This window comes from Thunnus maccoyii, chromosome 4 (assembly GCF_910596095.1).
Source record: "Thunnus maccoyii chromosome 4, fThuMac1.1, whole genome shotgun sequence".
In the NCBI taxonomy this organism is placed as follows: Eukaryota; Metazoa; Chordata; class Actinopteri; order Scombriformes; family Scombridae; genus Thunnus; species Thunnus maccoyii.
In genome coordinates this window covers 2376512-2404508 of record NC_056536.1, presented here as the reverse complement: position 1 = coordinate 2404508, position 27997 = coordinate 2376512, and the positions used below count along the sequence as shown (strand labels likewise).

The window sequence follows — 27997 nt, the reverse complement described above, 5'->3', positions numbered from 1 at the left end:
TCCCTACTGCACATCCAGCTGTTAAAGGTTCAGGATCCTTTCCTGAGGATTCTTGCATTTTCTCCTTTTTGGTCGAGCAAATTTTCCCTTGTCTTAGAGAACTTGATTGAACTGTTACTGTAGTGTTGCTGTAAAGCTCATTAAAACATTATATGTGATATTTACATATACAAATAAACTTGACTTGAGACAGCAGCCTCAAAGTGACTGAAGGAAGTTAGCATCAGGCAGGGTTTCATACATCAACCCCCATTTGGCTCAACTGCTAACGGAAGCAGACTCAGACTTGAATATACAGTATAAACATTTGTTTAATATGTGTCAAATTTCAAGCTAGACTAACTGGTTTAAACAGCAGATGAACAGGTTCAACCAGAAAGCAGATAAACACATGCACACACTCATGTTGTGTTGTCTGCGTCGCTGTGCTTTGGTTGTACATTGAAAGAGGAAATCCCTGCCTGAGACTGAAGTCCGTCAACTGCCTTTCAGCAAGTGCACTTCCTCATACGTGCACTTGCAGCCTCATCGTTACCACAATTAGACACACTGCCTGTATATGAGAGTTGAAGTTGGTATTTACTGATTAACCAGTTATGCCAAAGTCATCATATTAGTGCTGGATTCTTCCATCTATTCAGCCAAAAGAAATGGACAAGATGTCACAGCATGAACAGGTGGTGAGTACGTTTCTTCCTCAAGCTATGCTCTTTATGCTATGGGTTCAAGGCTGCAACCCTTATTTCATTATGGTGAGTTTACATATGATTCATTGATATTGATATCTGAAACACAAAGGATATTAAGGTGCAGTATTACAATAATGTAGCTGGAAATGAGCGAATCAGCAATAAAAAAAAACGCACAGTGAAATCATGGGAAAACATTTGAGACACTGACATTTCCTGTTAGTATCACATGACAGGAGGAACAAAGAACTTTGATCTTGACAACTTCACTTTTACTTCCTGTGGTAAGAATTACATCAGAAATGTACACCATTTGAATTTGATTCTAGGAGGAGGGTGACTTATTTTTTTGTACCCATGTGAAGAAATGTAGCAACAAACTATTGGTACAACTATCAGCTATTGCAACTTCCTGGGCACCTGTTCCTGCCAGCATAATCTTTATTGGCTCTTTATTGGCCCCCTGTAAAACGTAGGACTGATTATAAATGGCCTAGTAAAGTTTAGTATTTAGTGTAATGTGAAAAAAATCCACCATGTCATTTTAAATTGTATCTTACTTTACAATAATATAAACAGTTCCCCTGTTGACACCGCACCATGACTGTATAAGTGAAACAAAAACACAGTTTAACCCTGAATCCATCAGGGTATTTATGTTTCCACAGCCTGGTTGGTATTGTAATATACACTACTGGTATCAGAGCAGGTGCAGACTGAAGTGCTGAACAACTCGTAATTCTCCTACTTAATACAATTTTTAACTCAGGACCCTTCTTCAAGACAGGAGCTCAGGATTATCTAAATCAGTGTTTCCAAACCTAGGGGTCTGGATTCCCCAAGGGGTTGCAAAGTAAATCTGAGGGGTCAAGAGATGATTAGCAGGATAAGAAGCAGAAAAACACATTCTTGCTACACAAAATTGGGTTTGTTTTCACTTTTTTATCTACTGTTTGCTTTCACTGGATAATTTTAACTTCAGTCTTGTAAAAGTATTCAAATAAAATAGTTGGAATTTTTGGTTGAAATAGCCACCACACATAGACATCCATTATGTAATCTGTGGCGAGGGGTCGCAGGTAGACAAAGTTTAGTATTAAGGGCTCATAAGCAGTGAAAGAAGTACAGAGATCCTTTACCTAATTTAAAGTACCAATATAGCAATGTAAATATACTCCATTACAAGTAAGAGTCCGGCATGAAAAATCCTACTACAGTAAAAGTACATAAGTATTATGAGCTTGATGTAGTTAAAGTATTGCAGTAAAAGTAGTGGTTCGGTCCCATTGACTGATATGTTAGTATATATGACATCATTAGATTATTAATACTGAAGCATCAGAGTGTAAGCGGCATGTTACTGTCTAAAAGTTAGCTAGTTTAGTCCAGTGGTTCCCAACCTAGGGGTTGGGCCCCTCCAAAGGGTCACCAGATAAATCTGAGGGGTTGTCAGATGATTAATGGGAGAGGAAAGAAGAAAAAACAAAATTCTGATACACAAATCTGTACTTTCTCTCTAATCTTTTGATTTTTGGTGAAATGTTGGATCATTTGAACCTTTATTGAAATTAAACCACATGAGAAGTTTAGGGGGGAAATCACTATTTGGTGGAGGTGTTAATAACTCATTTGAAATGTGACCCTGACTACACACTGCTTTTTCTAAGATGTCAAAATCCATAAAGTTTGGAAACCACTGGTTTCATCTTTAATAGTGTGTTGTACTTTAAAAGCTTGTTATATTATCCATTGTGTCAAATCTTCATTTGAAAGGTAACTAAAGCTATAAATGTAGTAGAGTAAAAAGTACAATTTCTTCTGAAATGAGTGGAATGGAAGTATAAAGTAGCATCAAATGGAAATACTCAAGTAAAGTACAAGTTCCTCAAAATTGTACTCAAGTAGGGTACTTGGGTAAATGTAATTAGTTACTTTCAATCACTGCTTACATGCCAAAAAGGTTGGGAACCACTGATCTAAATAACCTCAAAATAATGTAAATAATCTTGTGTCAAGATTATTTAATGTCGCTTTAAGGCCTTTGCCATTTCAGGTTAGATTATGCTTTCAGTGGTACTAACAGTATCACCAAACAAACTTTGCAATGAATCTAATTATCACTAACACACACAGTGAACCTGCCTTCAGGCCCCGGGTCAGATGTCAGTGGTGTGTGTGTTTTAATCTGTCTTTTATAAGCAATGACTGCAGTGCTGGTTTGTCAGTTAGTGCAGGTGATACTGTGGCATCTTGGACTTTCTATGTAAGAGCTTTGACTTGTTGCAGGTTTTTTTTGTTCACTCACTGTTTCTTTTGCTGTTCAATGGTGATGCGCTTTATGTTTCTTGTTTGTTTTGGGTACATTAAAGAATTTACCCAAAACAAACAAGAAACATAAAGCGCATCACTTCCTGTGCCAGAGGATTTTTCCCAGAAAAGATCAATGAGTGACTATACTGCAAATGCTAAAGCTTTCAGGAACAGAAATATGGAATATCCACAGCAGAAAAGAACCCATGTTCTGTATCTTTTAACAAACTAATATTACAAATACTTTACTTTATGGTATACTGCACAAACACTGCCTTACATTCCACTTGTACACAATGGGTTTATATTGGAGGGGGGTTTTCCCATAGGGCATCCTCATGTCCTGTCATTTCGGTCTGCTATAAATAGCGGCTGTGTCTTCTCATGCAGAAGCAGTAATGCTCATATACAACAGTATGTTCCTCCAGTTGAGTATTCAACCAAGAGCTAGTTGTCCAACTTACTATAAAATCTGCAGCAACAAACCAAATCAACAACAGTGACTTAGTGGTAGAGAAATAATAGCATCATTAAACTGGTATCAGATAGTGTTAGTGACTTAGGCTAAACACTGACTTGAGTTTCAGAGTGGAGCATAAAAACTATTAAGACTATACAGTGTGAGCCTGTACACCAAGATCTAAAGGCTCAGACCAACATACTGTTAATCTCACTCAGCAATAACTGTTCAAATAAATACCTTGTGAATATAAACTGGAGTATACAGTGTTGCAGTGACAACAAAAACAAGGCTAGCAGTTAAAGCTGCACTGATGATTTTGCTTTTTCTTAATGAGTGGGGGCCGTTAACCAGTGCAGTAGAAGTGCAGGCCCATACGCTTTGTTAATTTCTTTTAATTCATTTAAGAATGAGATAGATTTATAAAACTGTTTAGGGTTGTATCTGAGGGCATATGTGATTTTTCCTATTAGTAAGTGAGGACATATCAGAGTTACAGGTTATTTTAATACTCATTTGGCTAAAAAAAAAAAAAAGACTCACACAAATATATGTTCTGTGTTGCACTTTGAGACAAGAGACGTACTTATTGGTTATCCATCAATATATTCTGCTCCTTATGGTTGATTGAAAGTACTGTTGTTGTTGCCTTAGAAAAAAAATGGCATCAACACACCATCATGTTATTGGTGAATAGGCTAAAGTTGTGGAATTAAAACAGCGTTGGAATTCACACATTAAAATTTAATTCCTGGTAGGTTAATAAGACTTAATTTCATCCCCATGCACTGTTGAAATAGCATGATGCAACCATGGTATTAATGCCTGTCATCGTGTGGGGGCAGTTTTAGATGTAACAAGGTTTTTTTCATTGGGATTTTCATGAGTCTTTTATTTTTTTAAATCTATAACTTTATCTAAACTATGAATATCAAAACTTCAACTTTCATCCAGAGGCCAAATATTTTTGCTGGAGGGCTGGATTTGGCCCAGGGGTCACTATTTGCCTACCACTGAAATACAGTATGTTGTGTGCAAGGGGAAATGGAAGTGTGAGGGTGTTCTAAGAGAAAAGGCCACTGGATCACCAAAATCCATAGGGGCCATCCTCTGAGGATTATCCTCAGTTAATTTCATGGGTAATCTGGCTCTTAGTTATCTAGTGTATAAAGTTGATCATTTCACCACAGCATGTTGAGAATATCATGAAACAAATTGCTCTGCAGAGCAAAAATGTGCAAATCCCTATCCATCCATTTATCTATCCATTTTCCCCCAGCAGCAAGCTAAGCAAGGTAGCCTCCCTAGCCACATCCTTTATGTCATCCCTCCAGCATTTTCTGCATCTGCCACAGGGTTTAGTCCCAGTTGGCTTTGCCCAGAAAAATTCCACCATGAGGTGGTGGTTTGATCATTTACTTTGCAGTTTCATATTTCCTTTACTTGTATCATTGTTCCCTTTTCTTTTAGAATGTGGAGCATCAGCAGTCTCAAAGGTCAAGGAGGAGATTGACCTTCTCATCTCTGCGAATTAAAAGTAAGACAGAAGTGCTCCAGCTATTGACCATACTGGTCATGCAGTACCGTTCATAGTCATCTGAAATGTTTTCATTTAATGAAGACAATACCTGAATCTCATTTAGTCTGTTGCTTATTGGTAACTCTTTCATAATGTCTATGTGAATTTTCCACAGAAAGGCACAACAGTTATGAAGAGGGTGGATTTCCAAGGCGGAGAGGGTTGTGGTCTTTTTCATCAGTCCGGGAGCCATCAAGAAAGGGTAAACAATATATGTTCATAATCCACAGTCAGTCCATTTCTTTTACTATCTTATATATACTAAGATAATAACAAAAACCACATGCATTCACATTCAATACAATGACAAATCAATTTGTTCCCTTATGAAGAAAAATGTAAACTTTGTAGACCTCAAATTCTTGATATCCTTTTACATTTTTACTCCTAGAGTCAGTCCCAGATGAATATGGTGCCTCACTGCCACACAGTACTCAGGACCAGATGAACAAGACAGGTATGGTAGAAGGTAATATGAGCATCAAGTGGCATGGCAAAGTGTGGCATGCTAAATGGAGTGTAGCTTATTTCTTATTTAAGGCAGAACATAAGTCCTGCTTACATCAGCTGCTTTATTCATGCTTCACTATCACTGGCTCATACATCAGCTGCCTGACCGAACTTAACAAAACAACTGGATGGGATTACATATATGATAATAAAGCAGTGGTGGAAAGCACTGTAACTAAATGCATTCACTCAAGTACTGTAGCCTACTTAAGTGAAAATTTGTTATACTCAACACTTGTACTTTACTTGAGTATTTCTATTTTCTCTTACTTTATACTTCCACTCCACTACATTTCAGAGGAAATATTGTACTTTCTACTCTACTACATTTATTTGACAGCTTTACTTTTCAGATGAAGATTTGACACAATGGATAATACAACAAGCTTTTAAAATACAACACATTGTTAAAGATGAAACCAGTGGTGTCCAACCTTTTTGGCTTTTGACGTCTCATAAAAAGCAGTGTGTAGTCGGGGTCACATTTCACATGTCTATGAGTTGTTAACAGCTCCACCAAATAGTGATTTTTCCCTCTAAACTTCTCACATGCTTCCATTTCAATAAATGTTCAAATGATCCAATATTTCACCAAAAATCAAAAGATTAGAGAAAAAATCCAAAAACTGAAATAGATTTGTGTATCAGAAGTTTGTTTTTCTTCTTTCCTCTACCATTAATCATCTCATGACCCCTTAGATTTATCCGGTGACCCTTTGGAGGGGCCCAACCCCTAGGTTGGGAACCTCTGGACTAAACTAGCTAACTGTATATAAAGTAGTGTAAACTAGCTCCACCTCCAGCAGCTACAACAGTAACATGCTGCTCTAACACTAATGCTTCAGTATTAATAATCTAATGATGTCATATATAATAATATATCAGTCAGAGGGATCAAACCACTACTTTTACTGCAATACTTTAACTACATCAAGCTCATAATACTTATGGCACTTTGTATGGACCTATACGTGTCAAGCAGGCTAATTGGTTCTTTCCAACATCCAGCCAGGTTTTCTCTGGACTACATAGTAGTGCATCCGTACTGTCACATGGGACCTTTACAGCAGCACTTTTAAAGTCACAGCCAAAAAGGAGTGGTTGCACTGCAGTGAGCTCATGATTACATCTCAAACTTGGACCTAAAAACTGGAACATTTTGCAATATAAGCCTCAGTAATCTTCAGAAAGGACTCTAAAGAAGAAGTAATAGCATGGATCAGCAAGAACAGGAGAGAAAACATCATCTTTGGATACTTTTCAAATCAAAACAACTAGCTAGCTGTCAACTGCTAACTGCTACCTGCTGTTACCAATATTCCAAAGGAGATACAGCACTAAAGAAGCTAACAGAAGAGTATTTTTTTGAAAACAAGAGGAAAACTTAAAGGATCCTTGCTGGTAATGTAATCCACGCATGCTGGAGCCTCTCTATGCACTCTGGATTCATGAAGTGATGGCATATGATTGGGGGTCACTCATCGGGATGGAGAGATTGTCAGATCACCCCCCTGCCGACTCTGCTACCAAGCCAGTCCAGGTTTTCAAATGTAAACATCAGATTAAACATCAAGTAAGACCATCTGTACATCCATCTCAACATCGAAGGAAACGGTCCTGGCCACATGCATCTTCTGGGGTTCCTAAGTGCCTGGATGATGGCCTTTTCTCCCCGCTGAGGTCGAGAGGAGGTTCGGGGTGCACCAGGCCAGTGCTGAGGGGTTTAAGAGGAGCTTCTACCCTCTGGCCAAAGCCAAAGCCGAAGCTGAAACCGAGGGGGCTATTTGGTGGACATTTTAACATCAGAAGCATTACTGCAAAGAGCAATCCGCTAACTCATCTTGTGTCTGACTCAAATCTGGACTTTCTGTGTCTGACTGAAACATGGTTGAAACAAACAACTCCTGCGAGTGTGTTCACGGTGCTTGGATACCAATGTTTCAGAAGAAACAGACCTGGTGGAAGAGGAGGAGGGGTGCTTTTTTATGTGAGAGACAACATCATGTGAATGTGTGGTTTATAATGCAGGTAACACGTTAGAATATGTTGGGATAAAAATAATGTTATCCCAGCAAATGTCTTTTAACATCATAGGTATCTATAGACCCCCTTCTGCAGATGACACTTTCTGTGATCAACTCACAGAAGTCTTGAAAGAGTGCAATCTCAACAAAGAATTATTACTTATGGGTGATTTTAATGTGAACTGGGAGGATAAAACTAAGAGGAAAAAACTAAAAATGATCACAAAGAAATTCCAACTAGAACAACTAGTAAAAGGCCCAACTAGGATTGCAAAATGCTCCAGTACACAAATTGATCTGATATTTATTAACAAACCAGAAAGAATAACTTAAAGTTATAGTTTAATTACTGGCTTGTCAGATCATAACCTAACCCTATGTACGAGAAAACTGACTGAAAATAAATTTAAGACCACGGCAACTAAGACAATGATCCTTCAATGCATACCCAGAGCTAAGCAAGAAGAATTTATCAATGAAATTAACAGCTTGAACTGGGATGATGTACTGTCCTCTGATGATCTGGACTATGGCTGTGATACTTTAAATCACACAATCAACTCTGTGAGGGAAAGATTTAATGTGATGATACAGATAACATCTAAAAATAAAAACACTTTACCGTGGTTTAATGAAAATTTGTGGCAACTAATTAAATCTAGAGATGCTGCACTAAGGAAGGCAATTAAAACTAAGAGACACTGACATGCTGATTTATAAAGGTTTAAGGAACAAAGTTATCCAAGAGCTAAGAGAAGCTAAATCTTGTTTTTATCTCAATGTTTTGAATGAGGCAAAAGGCAACAGTAAATTGATCTGGAAAAACATTGATAATCTGCAATAATATTTTTTTCTTGAGTCTGTGTATGAGTTAGGAAAAAAAATTATGAAAAGGAAACTGGATATTGTTCCTATCGATGCTACAGGTCAGGTTTTTGAGCTGGTAGAGACTAATTAATGAGTTATAAGTAAACAAAATCATCAGCTCCTTAAAAAGCTCCAAAAGTAGAGATGCTTTCCAATTTGACACTATATTTGTCAAATCACACAAAGATATCTTAACTCCCCCTATTGCTCATTTAATTAATTTGTCTTTTAAACACAGCTCCTTTCCTGATGACTGGAAATGTGCCATTGTCACGCCTATTTTTAAATCAGGAGACCACCTTGAAGCCAGTAACTACAGACCAATAAGTATACTGCCAGTACTCTCAAAGGTTGCTGAGAAAGTTGTCATTAAACAACTGACAACATTTCTTAATACAAGCAATTTTGGTCTACATTGTATGCAATTTTGCTTTAGAGCTAATCATTCCACCGAAACTGCTACCTTGCACTTAATAGAACAAATTAAATCAAGACTTGACAAAGGAGAAGTAGTTGGTGCTGTATTTTTAGATCTGCGTAAAGCATTCGACACAGTCAATCATGATGTTTTAATATCGAAACTCTCTAAATTTAACTTCTCTTCTAGGGCACTGGCATGGATGTCTTCATATTTATCTAATAGGATATAATGTGTTAAAGTTGGTGACACACTGTCCAGTAACATGAAGTGCAGAGTGGGTGTTCCACAAGGGTCAGTGTTAGGTCCCCTATTATTTAGCCTATGTATTAATGATCTCCCTCAACATTGTTATGATGTAGAACTACAAATGTATGCAGATGACACCGTTGTGTACACACATGCAAAAACAGCTGAGTTAGCTGCTGCTAAGCTAACAATTGCATTGGAAAGGATCACACATTGGCTTGATCAGTCATATCTGAGTCTAAATGTAAACAAGACAAAAGGTATGTTTTTCTTTAAAACTATGGTACAACCTCCTAACGCTGATATTCTCATCAAAGGTGAAAAAAATTGATACTGAAAAACTGTTACTGATTTTAAATATCTTGGTGTGACACTGGATCCAAATTTGAACTTTAAGAAACATGTTAAAAAAACAGTTAAAACCATAAAGTACAACTTAGCAAATTTTAGACATATTGGAAACTGTCTCTCTTTGGACGCAGCCAAGATATTTATGCATGCTATGATTCTGTCCTATATGTCTTATTGCATCACGTGTTGAGGGCAGGCTGGAGAAACAGCCACAAGACCTCTTGAGTCCTTATACAAACAAACTCTAAAAACTCTAGACAAAAAGCCAATGCATTTCCATCGCTTTAGGCTACTAGAGAAATACAATTTACTGAGCTTTGACAATTTTAGATTATTCTCAAATTTGTGCCTAGTTAAAAAAAATTAAATGGTTCTATCAATACATTCAAGGCCAAATAAAAAAATCTACTATGACCAATCAGCTGTGTGACCATTGAGTCTAAACTCCATCTATGGTCTTCTCATTAGCGCAGGTAGTCTTGCTCATATTTGACAAGTTTAAATTATTAATTTCTAATTGACATTGTGAGTGTATGTGATGTGCTGTTGTGTGTAGCTTTGTATTTTGTATGGTGTGTTCTGTGGGTTGTTTTTTTTTTGCTTTGTACTGTTTGTTGTTGTGCTGTTGTATGTTTTGATTGCGGGGGACTACGGATGCAAATTAGCTTCGAGCCAAGTCCGGTGCAGTGCATCTTTAATGTTTAAAACTGCACACCGTCCCAATCAATGAATCAAATCAATCTTAAAAAAAACAAAAAACAAAAACAACTTTTACTGCAATACTTTAACTACATCAAGCTGATAATACTTATGTACTTTTACTTAAGATGGATTTTTCATGCAGAACTTTTACTTGTAGTGGAGTATTTTTACATTGCTATACTGGTACTTTTACTTAAGAAAAAACATATTCAAGTTGTAAGATTTTCCTCAGAATTTTGAGGAAAAAGGTGGAATTCCATGAACACACAAATTGAAAGTGTATTTCACAGATGTGAACTTTATTTTGTAGTTGTGAGGCAAATAGCCATGTGAAAGTTCCGGGAAATAAACAGTATTTCAGTATTTATGATCTGAAAGTACTACTAAACAGCAAGAATCCAAGAATCTTAACCTATCTTAACATCCCTGTCACAGTGGAAGAAAGTCTGACTCAGCTCTGACATTTAACAGGTTCCTAGGAAGGTAGAGAGTGGCCTGCACTCACTCAAGGAAATTGGGCCATTGCCTGCTGGTTACTTCAGGGTTTCAGCAGGAGGGACTAAAAGAAATGATATTTTGTGTTTCTGGCATCCACGGCCCTTGGCATAGGCCACAATGTCATCCTTAATTTGAATTTAAGTCAGCCATTAGGCCTGAAGTATTTACTTTGAGAACGAATGTTGAATCTATTGTGGGAGGTGGTTTGGGTGTGGGGGTAACACCTACTTAACACGCTTCCTATTTGAGTGGTGTTCATGTTGGTTGCGCCAACATAAATTGCTACTAACTTATAGTGTGACGGACTTCAGTTTAATGGCTCATAACCGGATTTTCTATTACGGCCAATAAAGAGGTAGAACTAATAAAACTGTGGGAAATACATTACGGCCCGTCATCACTTGAACGCAGCACATAACCGCTGAGGCGCGCACCCAGCAGAGCTGTGTGAGCACACGAGCCAGTATGCGATGTTATGCGCAGGAATGGAGACGATAAAGTGCCCCAGCTGTGTTGTTGAGTTTTCGGACAAAAACAGCTGAGAGGAACACATTTTGAGGAGTTAAGCAGCAATGAGTGGAGCGGTAACGAGGAGAAGAAAAGGGCCCGGACTGACGAACTTAAAGAGCAGATGGAGTGAGTATTGGACCGCTGACACTGCCGAGGCGTTTCACTATCACTTATGTGCCTGACTGAGCCTTCGTATGTTAGACCAATCTATCCACGATATGTGACATTAATACAAATCAGCGTCACGCTTGATGTTATGATGTTTATCGACAAACGACTACCTGTTGAAGCGTGCTGGTAACCTGCCTCGGTCAGGTTGTGCCCACTTGTGTATCTGGATATCAAGTGGTACACCAAGAAGAACTCTATTTTTTATATCAGTGTCTCCACCGTGTTTAGTGGTTTTAATAGGCCACTGCAGACAACTGGCATTTGCCGAATTGAATAATGTACTAGGCAGACCAATGCGACGTGTGTGGCTTAAAAGTTTATGACGGCAACAGTAAATGTATAGATGCAGTTTGTTCTGATGCAGCCTCTTCACAAGATAACCTTTTCGGGGTAGGCAGACATTGAGATTTTTGGCTTATTTTCTGACAAATGACTAAAGGCTTCTTAAGCATGTGAGGTATAAATGTATATAAATCTGCCCCTAGGTCTTTAGTTCATCAACTCTTAGTTATAAATGTATTAAATTGAAGAATTTGGGTCATACTGAAGCTGTGGGAAATCACTATCAGAAATATCTGTTTGTTGCTGTCAGGTTGAAACACTAGTGTTGTTATTAGTGATACCAGGCCTCCTTTCATTTTTAAAGTCAAACACCTTTCTACTTAGCAAAACTAGGTGAGGTCCTTCATGGCTGACTACACATTAAGCCTGGAATGCGGTTGTTGACACAAAAGGATCACTGGTGAAACAGAAATTTTAAGCTTAAAACTGCTATATTTTGGATGTAACCGGACATATTGAATTTGAAATATATACATCTGGGAGTTTCTTAGTAAAAAAGAAAATATGAACATATTATGGGATTCAGACAGTTTTAGTTGGGAGAAGTTTTCATTGGACCTTAGCGCCATTCCTTTTCTTATAGAATTGACAGCATGATGTTGTAACATGTTCAGGAGCCTCAGGGTGTGAGGCTGTTAAACAGGACTGTTATGTACGCCCGCTTCATAGGTGAACACCAATAATACAATTGGGAAGTAGCATGTGGGCTTAGAAAATGCTTCCTGTGGTGTGACTGTATATAACCAGAGCAAAATGTAATAGATAGTCTTTCGCTATATTGATATGCTCTTTGGTGGCTAGTTATGTGCAAAGTGGTGCAATTGCAAGGTGTTGGCTGGCATTGCTATTGACAGTGCAAACACCTTATCTTGCCAAAAGAGATGGACTTTAGGCTTTAGTAAAGCTTGTTGTCAGGAACCGGGGATGTAAACCAGTTTGAAAGTGAAACCTGAACAATATGCGGGATTTCTGCTCCAGCTGTAGCTTGTTCATGATACATTCAGTTTAACTCATCCTTAATGTACTGAATGTTCTCACTCAGCTTTTTCACATCACACATTTGTTTAAGTGGGTGATAAATAGGAGATAAGGTTTGACAGCAAACCAAACATTGCAGAAACAACCTCAAACCAACAAGAATGCAGTTTGTGGTAAAGTGTTACCAGTTTTAAAGTGATTCACTTGGGATTAGAACTCCTGTTTTTGTGTGGCGACCTTTGCTTTATCATCATAATTGAATTAACCATGATCTAATACCTTTTTTCCACTAAGGACACATGTTCAACACATATCTCCCATTACTGGGGTGATCTGTGTAGATGCCTTTTATACTAAACTGGTTTTACTGCAATATTGTGTGTCAAGACAATAAATAGGCTTTTGTTGTCTTTCGGACCTTCTGTGTTAAAGGTTCAGCTCAGTTCAGTTATATGCACCCTTGATATATCCATCTGTGAAAATTCTGCTTCCACCACAATATAATAAACTTAGCACAAAAAGTAAGGAAATTTGTGTTAGGTAGATTATTTCTTTGTTGTAACAATGCTTCTTGGCAATAAGTCTTATACCGTTGGAAAGCCTGTTTATTTCCCTTTTTAAATGGTGCCACATTTGTAAGTAATGTGCATTTGTGAGATGAGCAGCAGGGCTGAGTTTGTGGGTTGCACCCATGAAAAATATGCCAAATCTTCTCTGCCAATGCCAAACAGCTTATTCTGCCATTGACTCTTGTTTGGTGGATTTGATGATTGAAGTTTGAAGAAACAAGACATACTGGCAATTTAACAATTTATTCATTTAACAAACAGGAGCTTCAGTAGCAAAGGGAAGAACCATACACAGCTACAACAGCCTGGCACCTCCTCCTCATGCTGGTCACCAGCCTGGTCACACACTGCTGTGGGATGGCATCCCATTCCCATTCTTCAACTTTGTAATACTAAAATTTGGATAGTCAGAGAAATCATAACCGAACCCCGGGTTCCCAAATGGGGTTTACTATCTCAGAGTAAATTAAAGGCTGAAGCCTGAGGTGAATTGTAAATTTTAAATAGTATTGACCATTTTTTCCTAGTGTTGTTTATTTGCCATCTTGAAGATAAGGTTCACAGAATTTTTCTGTAGAAAGCTGTTTTTTCCCAGATGACTTGAATGCAGCACTAGTATGAAAATTCTTTCCTGAGAGTCTGAAGTAAACAAATGATTCAGCAGACTGTTATTGCTGCAGCACACACTAAGGATTGATAGGAAGACCTGTTACAAAACCTTTGTTGTTAGGCAACAGGAAAACATTAATAGAAGTTGCTTCCAATAAATTGTAATTGCCGATCCAACTAGACTTGCATGCAAGTATGATGAGGTCCAAGCACCCGACACAATTCAAAACCAGATGCTCACCATGTCTGAGCAGTATGGAAGACAATGCCATCACTGAATTAGTCGTAAACAGGTGGTTTAATAAACATTTGTTTGTATACTTGGACAGGCTGAGATAACCTCCTTCAGTGCCCCCTGTCATGATCTGCTTCAGCCTTGTACTACAAGGATCGTGGAGTCTGGGTTTGTGCCGAAACTAACCTTGTTAAATAATTTTCTCCTCATTTACAAGTGTTGAAGTGGCTCCTAGTTTGGGCACTGTTCTCTGCAATTGACTTACTTGAGATATCAACACAGATTCCATATACGTTGCTTTTTCTGGGTGGTCATCGCCTGTCACTGTTCAACTGTAGCACACTTTTCTTTCTGCTTTTAGTGATCAAGTGGTCTTGGTTGCTCAGTTGAAGCATGTCAGTATCAGGCATTTTCATACCTGAGGAATGTTTCAGAAAGCATGATGACTGAAGTAAGCCAAACTTACTTCAGTTTGCTACGTCACACCGTCATCACACTACGTCTTTTGTCATTGTTTTGACTGAGAGACCCTTAGTGGCAGAAATTACATATTGTGTGTTTTAAATAAAATGACTGGCCAGGGTCTTATTGATACTTGAAAGTTGTTAAATGACATTGTACATCTTCCATATTAATTCTCTGCACTTATGATACATAGGAAACTCAAATTCAAAATCATGAAAGAGTCTGACCTCATTAACTTTGAGTTGGCTTTATGAAACAATTTAATCCTGGTTACTGAGCCTTCGTAAAATACCCCTCTGGATGCTTTTCACCCCACTTTGATTGGAATTGCAAGTATTTTATACATAATGTAGGTAATGATGTAGGTTTATTCACCTTTTTTTTCAATGTTTCTCTTTGTTTTCTAGGTGAGCAGCCCAAAGGTAACCTCCTCTCTGATGTTGCAGGGAAACAAAGTAAGTACAGGAGCTAGATTCCTACAAGATATACTATCTCCAGTATACACTTTTCTTTTGACTTTGAAGATAAGAGTTCATTGAATCATGTCTGAAACAACCTTGGATAGTCAAATAAAGGTCTAATAATTGAGATTCATCATGTTTTACATCCAAGCAATCTTAAAGGAATACTCTACAAAAAATTGTCTTCTGAGTATTAATACTAACCCTACTGCCTGTAGGCTTAAAAGGTATCTCTGAGATGTTTGAAGCTTGCTCCTTCACAGAGGAGAGCAGCTGTTGCAATAGATTCCACTGGCACACCTCAGTCACAGCATAATTCACTTCTTCATGTTTGATCTGTATGGATGTTGGTGACATCATTCTGAACATACTAGCGTCACCAACTTCAAACTGAGCTGAGGTCTAATCAGCCTCAATAAATGCTAACACTTGTGTGGATGTTCAGGGCCCTTAAACTGGTAGGGGAAGGGTGGGGAAGCTTATATTGCGGTTGGAGGTTGTAGTATTAAGTAGCTGCTGATGTTGTTTCCCCAACAGGCACCATCCCACCTGGTGAAGATGAAGGTGAACGACAAGGGGCCCTCAAGAGGTTTAGTGCCATGTTCTCCTCCTTCCGCATAGGCAAAAGAGATAGTGAGTAGTATATTACATTTCATCAAAGAAAAATTATTCACCTTACGGTAACTGACTTTTGTAAATTGACTTTTTTTATTTTGTAAATGCACAAAATGCAATTACAGCCTCAAAGCTGACTACAGAGTTGAAGCAACAAAAATGGGTAAGCGTAAGGATCTGAGTGACTTTGACAAGGGCCAAATTGTGATGGCTAGATGAATTTCCCTTTGCTCTGTCTTGTTGACCATGTCTCTACCTACTATCGAATCCAAATTTAGCATTCTTCCTTTCCTCCAGTTATTATCTGGCTTTCAGACAGTCATCAACAACCTTTCCCATCCCCACTGCAGGGAGTATAAGGCCACAAGCCTTTGGTGAGTCAAGACATGGCGTTACTGTGACTCACATCATCACAGGGGACCAAGTGCTGATCTAATGAGGCCTGTATGCATTTACACCTGGACCTCAATTGTAATGCTGTACCCTAAAGTACAACGTATTTCTACATTTTCATGCAGGAGTGAGAGACCCAGAGCCTTTAGATCCGCTGGCTCCAGCAGAGGCAGACACATCCGTGCAGCACCGCTATGTCAGTGGTCAGTACTTCTTTGAGTATCTGGTAGTGGTCAGCCTCAAGAAGACCAGGGGTGGCGACAGTTATGAACCTCAGATCACCTACCAGTTCCCTAAGGTCAGTTTGATTTGGTGGAGCAAAGGTACACACGAGTAAACGCAAGTAAACAGGGGTGCCTTTTAAGTGAGACAGATTAGATTACAGAAACCTTACTTTGCCTCTACTGAAATTTTACAGATACATTTCTGTTGAAGTGTTTTGAGGTTAGAATATCAGTAGCTCAGATGACTGGTAAAGGTCTTTTCAATCTCTGTACCGCTGGCCTTGCACTGCTGTACCACATCTCTGTGAAACTAGATAACATTGCACAAGGGTAGTCAGTTGAGTTCAAATGGTGTATTTTCTATAGGTGTCAACATTTCAACATGGATTGGCAGATATCTTAGAAAGATGTTTCTGACCAACCTGCATAGTTTTATAAATTGATAAGTTAGTGTTTGGTGATTGATGAAAACCTTCCATGTCAATTAAAAACACATAACTTGGACATTTACAACTAACCGTTTTCAAGGAGTAGTTAAAGGTGCTCTTTAATATACTGCTAGCCTATGATTCATTAAAGATTTATTGTGATTAGTTGGGATTCAAACACCATGATTCATGTAACGTAAGTCAAGATGACCACAGACATTGCTCTCTAAAACAGAAGAAATCCAATTTTTAATAACCATCTCTGAAGTTTAAAGGAGGTAAATCTATTGCTAGAGCATTATAAAATATTGCTATATAGATGCCCTGTGGAGATTTTGGCTGCTTGTATTACCATATGTATCCATAAAATGTAGCAGTTCACCAAATAAAAGAAGAAAAAATTGACATTAACGTTACCGGACACAGCATTTGATAGACACATACGCTGTCTCCCCTTACTTGTGCCGTAACGCAGTCCAAAAATAAGTTAACTATTAGCATCAGTCTAAATAATTTGTTGAAGATGTTCAAATGACTGTAAAATTATATACAGACACTTGAATTAGGATTACTTATAGTGGTGTTTGGGAGCTTTGCTACTACTGTGAAGCACTAATCGAGGATCATTTTACTTACTGTAAGAAAACAAAGATTTTTTTAAAGAGTGTGTGTGTGTACACTTCAGAGAGATGGGATGGCCAGATTTCAAAAGGAGGAGGAGGAGAAGACACTGAAGGCGATCACCCTCTTCTGTTTCCCAGAGGGCATCAACTGGGCTCCTTTGACAGAATACCACAGGTACAACTGAACCTACTCTATGCTAGCTTTTTTTGAAGCTCTCAATTTGAAAATCCTTTTTCCGTCATTCATGGTTTAGTTCAACATTTTTCTTGTCTATTTGCAGTGAGACCTTCTCATTTGTGCTGACTGAGATTGACGGTAGCAGAAGAAACGGATATTGCAGGAGGTTACTGGTTAGTGTGTGGACTGAAGCTGTCCTCACTGGGTGTTAGCATTTTCATTTTCTAATCTTTAATCAAACATCCTTTTCCTTTCACTGTCCAATCTGCAGCCTGGTGGGAAGGGAGCTCGTCCACCTGAGGCTTACTGCATCATCAGCAGCGTGGCTTGTTTTGGCCTCTTCTCCAAGGTAATTTGAAGTGAACATTTCTAAAAGAGGAAATCTTTTTTGGTGTCTCTCAGATTATTTCTCGATGTGGCTAAACTTAGCTTCTTCATTTTATTATTTACAGTATTTCCTTGATCAGTCATTCAAAATATGTCCAAATATGGAGTGCTGCTCTTGCCCTTGACAGTACTTGACAGGTTCAGTACTTGGTTAGTTAATCTTAAGGAAATGGCATCTTGCCAAACTAGGTAGTAGGAGGCCAATTTTTTTTGACTGTAATTCGTAACCTCAGCCTGTGCTGATGACTTGGATGAGTTCACTAAATAAAATTGAGACTTGGTAGATTGAGAAACAATGAAAAAATGCATGCTACTCCCTTGTCACCATTCTTGTAAGGTCATTAAACAGCCATGATTTCGGTGGTCAAACACTTATTTCTGACAGCAAAATGTCAATTGTAGAAAAAAATCACAAGTGAAGTTTTTTCCAGAGCATGAAATTACATCTTTGGTTTGCAAGAAGCAACCAAACACACAGATTTAACTACAATATGCATGATTTAGTGATCATATCTTGCACATAAATTTGGACAATCTATGGAAATACCTTTGGCATTAACAAAGACTGCAGTGCAGCAGAGTTAATACTCCAAACTGGGATGGAAATGATACAGGATGTGTTAGCTTCATTGTATACACTATGTGCAGCTCAGAAACAGACAGATTTTTCATATTTATTGTGAATTGGTAATGAGAGTATAAAAAAGACAGACAGACAGTTTTTTGTAAAAATGATGTGGTGCATGGAATGTAAATCTGCTGCCACTTCTTACATGCATTCTTGCACCATTAGCATTCAGCTCACTACAGTAAACAATCTGACCATTCAGTGATTCGCTGGGTTGAACATGGTAAAGCTAAAGATTGTCAAAGTACATCTGACACACATATACAGCATTTGTTTATGTGTGATACCTTGAGGTTGTTGCATTATTTATATGGCTGTGGCAATAATGTAGGAGTGGTACAAGTGACTCCCAAGAGTTTGAGTCATTTCATGTTTGTAAAGAACAAACCTCAGTGCCAGGCAAGTGCCCAATCAGCAATAGTTACAGTAGCTTGATTAAGAAAGGACATGGTGTTGCTGATAAATAATGCCTAATAGAAAGTTAGGCATTGCTCTGTTTCCTCTTGAGTATGATCAAGGTCATCTAGACTGTATAGCTTAACTTTACCCACCTGGAAACATTAAGAATCTGTTTGCTTCCCAAACATGAAGGTATTTTAATATACATGCAACTGGCAAGTGTAACCTGAAAGTATTGTGTATGTAGGTATAAATTCATTTTATTAAATGAATAAATAACAAGAAATAAATATTACACATTGTTATTATTTGCAAAATAATACATTCACAAAAATGTCTAAAAACATGTTTAGTTTCTCATTATGGGTTATTGAGTGTAGGTTGGCCAATTTAATCCATTTCAAATTGAATCTACAACACTAATAAGTGTGCAAAAAGTGAAGGGGTATAAATACTTTCTGAATCCACTGTATGTTATAGGTAAGAGGACCTATGTGCTGGGCTAAAATTGACAGAACAATAAGTGTGTCAACGGTGTCGCTAGGAGCCACACCTGTATGTGTGGATCTGTCATAGGCTACTTTTGGGGACAAATTTCAGACTTAGGACCAGTTAACTGACGTCTTGTCCAATTGGGAAAAATCTGATTTTTGGGTCAATGGTTAAGGTTTAAGTTAGGGTTAGGGTTAGGCATGTATGGGTTATGGTTATGGTAAGGGTCTATGTAACGTCCCCAAAAGTGACTATGGTCTGATATATGTGTGTGTGTGTGTGTGTGTTTGTTTAGTGATGTGTGTCACTTGCTCTTTATGCAGACCGAAGGTCAGTGGGGGCAAAATGTTACTGTGAATAAATGATTCTCCACTGAGGACACTGAGTTCACATCTTGTGTATTTTTTTTCTGGGAATTTGGTTTCTTATTAAATACCAAGCTGCTTCTACAGGATTCAAATTATTTAAAAGAGTTTGAGACTTATTTTTGGTGTCTGGTTGAAATACTGAGGCCTAATTCATGTCCTCAGTATTTCCAAAATCCCAGTTATGACCCTGATCTGAACATGCAGTACTTCAAATTCTGTTACAGCTTGGCTCTATAGTGGTAGAATTTACAACTGTTGTGCTTACGATGACAATAAACAACCATGTGCTAACATATATTGTCTTTACCTTGAAAACATAAGATATAATTGAACTTTTTATAACTCATAAGAAAGATGCTTATTAGTTTAGATTATTGTAATTCTGTTAACACTTTTCTAGACCCAAAAAGTCTAGAAAAGAGATAATGTAAAATGTCAAATAGCATCCAGAGAACCGTGGGTTTATATTATTATTATTATTATTATTATCATTGTTATTACTATTATTATTATTATTATTATTATTAGAAACAGCCCTTTTGTTACTAATTTCCCATTTACATTTCAGCATCTTTTAGTAAGAAACCTCAGTTCTCTGATATGCACCTGTTTTTAATTTCAAAGCTTCTTCCATTTTACCTGCAGTGGCCCTGAGGTGCAAAACAAAACAACATTTCAGGAAACACATAAACAGATCAGAAAACACATTTCAGAAAAAAACATAAAAAATGTGAAAATGCAGCATTTCATTAAAAAATCAGAAAACACATTTCAGAAAACACATAAAACTGTGAAAACACAATATTTCAGAAAACACATGAACACATCAGAAAACACAACAACATGTCAGAAAACACATTAACCAATCCATGACTGTGTGTTTTCTTGTGTGTGTGTGTACAGATTTTTGATGAGGTGGAGAAGCGGCGGCAGATCTCCATGGCCATGATCTACCCATTCATGCAGAAGCTGCGGGAGGCTCCATTCCCAGCTCCGGGGAACACTGTGGAGATTAAGAGCTTCATTCCTGAGTCAGGCACTGAGGTCAGAGCAAAAGCAAGGCAGTCCACTTCAAATGTGATAATATACTGTAGGTCTCAAACATTTGTGTGCTTCTTTTTCAGTATTTATACAGTAGTAACCAAAGACCATGCAGATGTACAGAGTCACTTCTCTTCTTGTGTAGGTGGCAGCTTATCATGAAACTTGAGGGTGGTTAAATTAGAGTTTAACTTTAAAGCTTCAGAATATCTCAGGTTTAATGTAGTTATAAAGTTTCTGATGCAACAGAATCATCGGGTACACTGCACGACGTTGTCTTGTATACGGAGAGAAGAAACTGGAGCATGTCATGTAATGTAATGCAAATTCATTTGAGCACACAATAGATTTTTGTGAGATGATAATGTGAGAAAATAATTGGTGAGATCTCAGAGCCAGTGACATTGCTAAAAAAAAAAAAAAGGTACAGCATCACAAGATACACAAGTAGTCAGATGATCAGACAAGTTGTAAACAAACTTCTAGGTTAGTTGAACTTATTTGGACAAGAAAATTAAGTGGAATGGTAAAATTATTACCCAAACTGTCCATTATAAATATCAGTCACAGTTTACAGACCCATTTCCTGCTTCACCTTTGACCTACTGTACTTACTGTAGTTGTGTGCACACAGTTTTCTTGTGCACTTACAGTTTTGTCTCCAAGTAAAATGGAGTTCAAATCAAATCAAATCAAATTTATTTATAAAGCACATTTAAAAAAGTGCTGTACAATCATGATAACAAAGGCCATGAACAACACAAGAAAGACACAAAGACCGGTTTAACAGACAAAGAGACATTTCTTGGTTTTAACACAATGAGTTAAAAGTCAAGGAATAAAAATGAGTTAGATAAAAGGTAGATAATCTGCTGGTTTGTTTAGAACCTGTCTGATCATCTGACTGCTTCTGTTTCTTGTGCTGTTGTACCTTTTTGTTTTAGCAATGTGACTGGCTCTGAGATCTCACCAATTGTTTTGAGAAGTACAATGTTATCATAACTGATAAAACTTATGGCCAGTACTGCTAAAATACAACCCAGATGGTAAAAGCTGTCCTTTAAATTCCAGCTTTTAAAAATTCTCAAATGTTTGGCTGTCTGAAATCTAGACAGGATACACACATTAGAGATTTCAGACAACCTAAAATGGTAGTAAATAAAAGATGAGTGCAGATGGGATCTAGCTGAGGCTTCAGCCAAGCTGTATTGAGGAAATATGACTGAATTAAGTAACACAAGAGGAAAACATAAAGCAGATATTTCTGCAGATTAGACAGTCTTGTTTTCTTAAGTTTCAAAGAACCTAGGAGATTGAAAGGAAGTAACCAACTCTTCAGAAGTGAAAAACATGAATGTAGAGGCAGCTGTGTCTTTACCCCCTCCTCTATGTCTCTGAACATAGAGGAAACTGGCTGAAAGATTACACAATACACAATTCACACATGTACTCACACATAGCATGAGAATGTGTAACCCAGTGACTTCATATAGTGAGATCCTCCAGATGGGCGTATTTGTGATGAGTTGTGTCTCAACTTGCTTTGCATTGCCCAACATTTACCTCAGAGCAGAAACCTTAGACTTTTACCATCAGGCCCAATACCATGTTTCAACAGCACACACTCATCTCAAGTATTCACTGATGCTGGTCAGTGTGCTAGAGTTACTGCAACCAGCCAACAGGAGTAAACAGAAAAACAAATGCATGGTTCTCTGGCTGCATAAAGCCTCTTGTTCATGATGGCGGTAAGGATGCTCTTCTAAATGTGAAAAATATGGTAGTAGAAGACTAACCTGCATCTCATCCCTTTCTTTAAATAAGGCTTTAGTGTTTTTGCAGTCAGACATTGGTGTAGTAACCGTGTCATGTCAGCGACATGTCAGTTGTTGAAATATTCATGACAATGGTGACTCTCCACCAGATTATCAGTCTAACTCGACCATTGGACTCCTGGCTGGAACACGTCAACTTTGCCACGCTCTTTGGCTGCCTGACAGACGACGAGGTGTTACTGGTGTTCGCTGCTGCTGTCCTGGAGAGACGGATCATTTTCATCGCTGATGAGCTAGGGTACAACATACTCACCTGGACACACACACACACACACGACGACAGCTCAGTCACAGATCAGGTTCACTGGAGGCATTTCAGAAGGGGGGCATCTTCAAGCAGTCTCTTCTTCTTAGAGCTGAAAATATTAGTTAATTAATTTATTGGTCCATTGGTTCGCAACTTGGGGGTTTGGACCCCCACAAGGGGTTACAAGACAAATTTAAGGGGTCACTAAAGGATTAACTGGATAAGAAAGCTGCACCAAATTGTGTATTTTTAAACAAACTCCCCTATAAATTTTGCTTTTTTTCTTGTACTGGAAAATCTTACACCTTTAAAATCAAAAAATGATGATGAAAATGACAAAAAAAAAACCCTCTTTGGTAGATTGGTATGCCAGTGATGAAGGGTTGCAAGGGGTCACAAGCAAAAAAGGTTGGGAACCACCAGATTACTTGATTATGCCATTTACTGAAGGTTTACTGGCAACAGTTTTGATGATCAATTCATCATTTGTTATGCATCAAACAATAATGCCAAACATTCTCTCAGTTTCTCCGATATGAGGATTTGCTGTTTTTTTCCTTTTTCATATTATTGTAAACTGAATATCTTGGACAGTTGGTTGGACAAAACAACACCTTTGAACGTGTCACCTCTGGTTGTCTATCTTCTTAAGTTTAGTAGACTGTTAATTAATTAATTAATCAGAAAAAATAACATACAGTTTAATTGATAATTAAAATTAAATAAAAATTAAAGCTGCAAGCAGCAATGATTGGGCCCTTGCACCTTTGCGGAAATTAGGGCATGCCATAGTCGAAGTGCTTTTATTGTGGGCCTACAGATGTGTTCAGGACCGGGCTCTTATTGGACGTTGCACCAAGGAGTTAAGTATCACATCCTGTGTCCACTATATGGCACTAGAGAGCAACCACAATTATGCGTCATGACACTGTAATTCATATGCAGACAAATTTCAGCATGTAAATCGGATGATGTTTTTCAAATCAGCCTGACTTCCTGTTGTCGGTAGGTGGAACTATGAGTATGACTCAAAATGACACATAGTTCATCAAATGTATACACAATTTCCAATATGTCATCTCCAGCACAATGTACTGGACACAGGAAATACTATTTTACCCATTTACTCAGTGTACGATAATCCTGACAATTCAGAGCTGTGTCAACAAACCTCCATTAGCAATACCACGGCTGTCACTCCCTCTGACATACGCGAGGTGTGAGGGCCTGTTCATCGCTGCTTGAAGCTTTAATAATATTAACACTATTGCAGTTTTGAGGGGCTTGGGATGCTTGAAAATTTAAGAAAATTGGCACACGCGTCAGAACTGGTGAAAATTGCAAATTTCTGTAGTGATTGGGCTTGGATGTGGACAGCAGGTTCCATAGCATCCCCAAAAGGAGGGCCATTTTTTCAAATTTTTTCGTCCAAGAGGAAGTCATCTATTTTGGATTTTGTGCGTCACTTTTCATTTTACGAACACATTTGAGTCCTTTAGGATGCATGAAATCTCATGGAGCTTTGCAATTATTTTCGAAGTAGTAAATATTTCAGTTAGTATCACAATTGGGCTTGAGTGTGACTTCTCAGTTCTATAGCAGCTCCTAATTACTTTTAGCATTTTTGAGGTGCTAGGAGTGTTTGAAAACTCATGAAACTTTGCATATACATCAGAAGTGGCTTTATATCTGATATGAGTCTTGGTTTGGGTGTGGACAAATTTAAAAAATTTCAAAGTCCCCATCTTTGGACTTAGGGTATGGCTCCAAGAGGTTAGTCTGGAGATGTTACATCTGCCTACCAAGTTTCATACAACAGGAAGTCAGCCATTTTGAATCTACTTTGCTTTTTTTTTTTTTTTTTTTTACAAAGTGAAGCCATTTACAGCTTTTTAAATGTGATTAAAGTTCCAGTGGCAGGATCTCTGCACTCAGCGGATTTTTAGTAAACCTGTGCTTGTAACACTTTTGCAGCCAAAAGCCATGGTGTAAAAAAACATTAAGAAAGACATTTTACATTTCTTTCATGATGTGCTAATCTTTGGACAATTTGATTATAATGGGGTCTGACATCATCTCTCTTGTTTCTCTAAAGCACATTATCCCAGGTCATTCATGCAGTAGCAGCCCTCCTTTACCCCTTTACCTGGCAACACACCTTAATCTCCATTGTTCCGGAGATCCTGATCGATGTAGTGATGGCACCCACCCCCTACCTGCTGGGGGTCCAGAAACACCTGCTAGACCAGGTTACCGACCAAACTGATGTGAGTTATCATGGGGAATGCCAGAAGACATATTTAAAAGAAAAGAAAACTTTAGATCAGTGTGGTGGATTGATGCTGGAGTGACCTCTTCCCTTTTCTTCTCTTTGTAACACAGCTGCTGATCGTGGACTTATCTGAGGACAAAAAGCAAACCTTCATTGTTTCAGTAAGAGACTAGAAGTTATGTTGTATCAACAAAAATGTTGTTAAAAACAATTTTTGAATAAATGCATATTTTGGTTATCAACTATGATTTTGAAATTCAAAGAGAATAACTATTTTGTCAAAGTTGAAACATTTATGTATGTGAAATTGTGAAATGACTTTTTTCTAGATTGGTGACGAGAGTACTATTCTGCCCCCGAAGCTCCAAGCTGAAATACAAGAGGCACTGAGTCACAGACAAGAAGCATCAAGTAAGTCAATTGCACCAAAATCAAAAATTAGTTAGGAATTGATTCTAAAATTTGTAAATATTAAATTAGATGTGGATTGACGGCGAGGGGTTTGTGTTGTTTCTTTCAGCAGTGGAGGAGCTGAACCGGGTGGTGTCAGAGGCCTTTCTGTTGTTCTTTGTGAAAACAGTTGGCCATTACACGTCACATGTGAAATACAATCGCAGCGGAGAGCGGGCGGTGTTTGAGAAGAGAGTTTTCTACAAAGCCATTGAGTCCAAGACCACTCGGCACTTCGTCAAGAAGTTCATCCAGACTCAGATGTTTGACCTGTTTATCCAGGATGTGGAGCAGCAGCAGCCTGGACCACAGCAAGGTGAGGATCCAGCATCCTGATCGAGCATGTGTTCTCTGGTTAATGTGCTCTGTGCAGCTGCAAAAATTGTTTGTGAGTGAAAAAAACACATGACTGTAATATCAATGTACAACCGCCAGTGGACTGTGTTTTTTTTGTGTTTTCTTCTCTATCGAAATGATCAGCTGATCAGCTCATATTACTTTAAGAATCTCTCAGTTAAACCCTGATTCATATCAAATCATATCAAATCAACATTTGAATCTGAATATTTCATACATTTTGAGATTGTAGCTACAGTCTGTGAGCATTGATTAAGCTGCCACTAAAAACTGTAGTGTTTGTGCCAACACAAGGTGATTAGACATCTTTGAGTTTCAGTTATTTTAGCCTTTTTACTCGCAGAATTGTTCATTGAAGATTTGATAAGGATTCGGATCCATACTGGATTTGAATTTAATAAAATGCTATTGAACCCCATTCCTAATCAGGTGTAAGAAGGTTTCACGTTGCTTTGTGATGCGTCGGTGAAGAACAAGTTTTTCAGTTATCTTTTACCTATTGGACATGACATCTGTCTTTGGCTAATTCTTTTATCTTTTATATTAAAAGGAGATCTGTTAGCTTCGGAGTTTAGAGAATCTGAGTATATTATCAACCTGAAACTGAGTCTAGAATAAAACCAGATATCAGAAGTCAAGTGAAATCTACATACAACATCTGCAGCACAGGCAACTTCTGTTATTCAAGTCTTTCTGTTTAGATGATTGTCAACATAAAGATTTTACGCTGTAAAATCTCATCATTTTAATTAAATCGTCTTATCCTCATCATTAGCTCTATGTAAACTTTCAAATGATCACATTCCTGCAGTTGAACTTATGTTGAAACAACTTAATGTTTTATGTTATACTAATCAGAGCTTCTGTCTTTTTCTCCTGCAGGAATATTTTATAAAAAGGTCCTTGAATACCAGGAGAAGAAGAAGAGGGACAAGAAAAAGAAACACTAGCTCTCTGCATGGGAAACTGGGTGTATATAAAGGAGTACATAGGAATAGATGTGAATTTTGCACTGTGTGTTTTTATTTCCTGTGTCAGTTTTCTCTTAAATAATGATGTACCAAAGTGTGACTTACTGTATGGCTATATTGCTGCTACTCTGTGAAACACTGGCAAAATGAGACTTCAGTTCCTCGTGTCGGTACTCTGCTGTGGTCACAGTCTGTCGCTGATGAGCAGGAAAATAATTTCAAATAAAGACTCGTTTTTTAAGTCCATGTATCTATCGTCTCTGCTTTTTGGGCACCCAGGGCAGAATGGCTGGTAGCCCTTTGTGTTTTTCGGTATTCATCTATTCATATTTATATCTAATTGTTCTTTCTTCCATTCTTTGTTTTTTTCTTTTGTGTCAGAGTTCACTGCATGTGTCCGTTCTAACCAGGTGTAGTATTCATGCAAGGGACGAAATGTTTTTTAGTGTGCTGTTGTTGGTCAGATTAGAAATATATGCACACAATATCAGCTGACAAAATGAAGACATTGTAAACAACACCAGTGATCACCAAAAGCTCTGACAAATGATTCCTCACATACCACAAAGTCTTTCTAAAGAGACTGGACATTTTTCTCTGTGGAGTCAAAGCAGAAATGTCAAATACGGTGGCAGCAAAATACAAAATACAACATTTCCCAAGAAGGGGATCACATTTCAGAAGACATAGCAACGTTCAAGAAAACAAAATAGAAAACCAGGGCTGGAGGAATTTTTGTAATTCTAAGGTCATGAGTTCCTCAGTACCTCCCCCACCAGAGAGTTTTGACCTCCCTAAATGTTTTAAATAATTAGGGTTTTTATTTAGTCAGTTGACTGTACAATTACACTTTCTTCAATTTTATTTCCCACCACAACATGTTTAAATAGTCTTCCAAATCTTTCTCCACACTGCCAGGAATAACATTCTGGGAGAGAAATGCTGAACCCTGCTGTAGTTAATGATTTTGTTGGGCTAAAACAAGTTATATTTAAAGACACTGAGTCTCTAAAACAGGACCCTGCTTATAAATTACTTGAATGAATACATTTTATTGTAGAATGTAAGCTCCTGCCAGGTTGATAACCCCCC

At 37.9% G+C, this 27997-nt stretch overlaps 1 protein-coding gene across 3 annotated transcripts; it reads left to right on the top strand.

The window, feature by feature from the left end:
- The first annotated feature begins 535 nt into the window (after positions 1-535).
- dennd2da (DENN/MADD domain containing 2Da) lies at positions 536-27151 on the top strand. Of its 3 annotated transcripts, none has more exons than XM_042410124.1 (17): positions 536-680; positions 4930-4996; positions 5154-5240; positions 5430-5495; positions 14944-14991; positions 15535-15630; positions 16131-16303; positions 17343-17455; positions 17562-17631; positions 17730-17807; positions 20636-20776; positions 22698-22846; positions 24951-25122; positions 25238-25288; positions 25457-25538; positions 25651-25893; positions 26817-27151. In XM_042410124.1, exons 1-17 carry the CDS (start codon positions 651-653, stop codon positions 26882-26884), a joined length of 1734 nt encoding a protein of 577 aa, XP_042266058.1. In that variant the 5' UTR covers positions 536-650; the 3' UTR covers positions 26885-27151. The 3 variants fall into 3 exon arrangements, with proteins under 3 accessions (XP_042266058.1, XP_042266057.1, XP_042266060.1); XM_042410123.1 differs by having other exon boundaries at positions 537-680; positions 25648-25893; XM_042410126.1 differs by lacking the exons at positions 536-680; positions 4930-4996; positions 5154-5240; positions 5430-5495 and adding an exon at positions 10881-11293 and having other exon boundaries at positions 25648-25893.
- Positions 27152-27997: the final 846 nt, after the last annotated feature.

Coding starts and splice junctions, on each gene's coding strand:
- dennd2da (XM_042410123.1), top strand. CDS start 651: ATGGACAAGATGTCACAGCATGAACAGGTG. Junction 15,631..16,130: donor CCGCATAGGCAAAAGAGATA/GTGAGTAGTATA, acceptor ATTTTCATGCAG/GAGTGAGAGACCCAGAGCCT. Junction 25,894..26,816: donor GCAGCCTGGACCACAGCAAG/GTGAGGATCCAG, acceptor TTTCTCCTGCAG/GAATATTTTATAAAAAGGTC.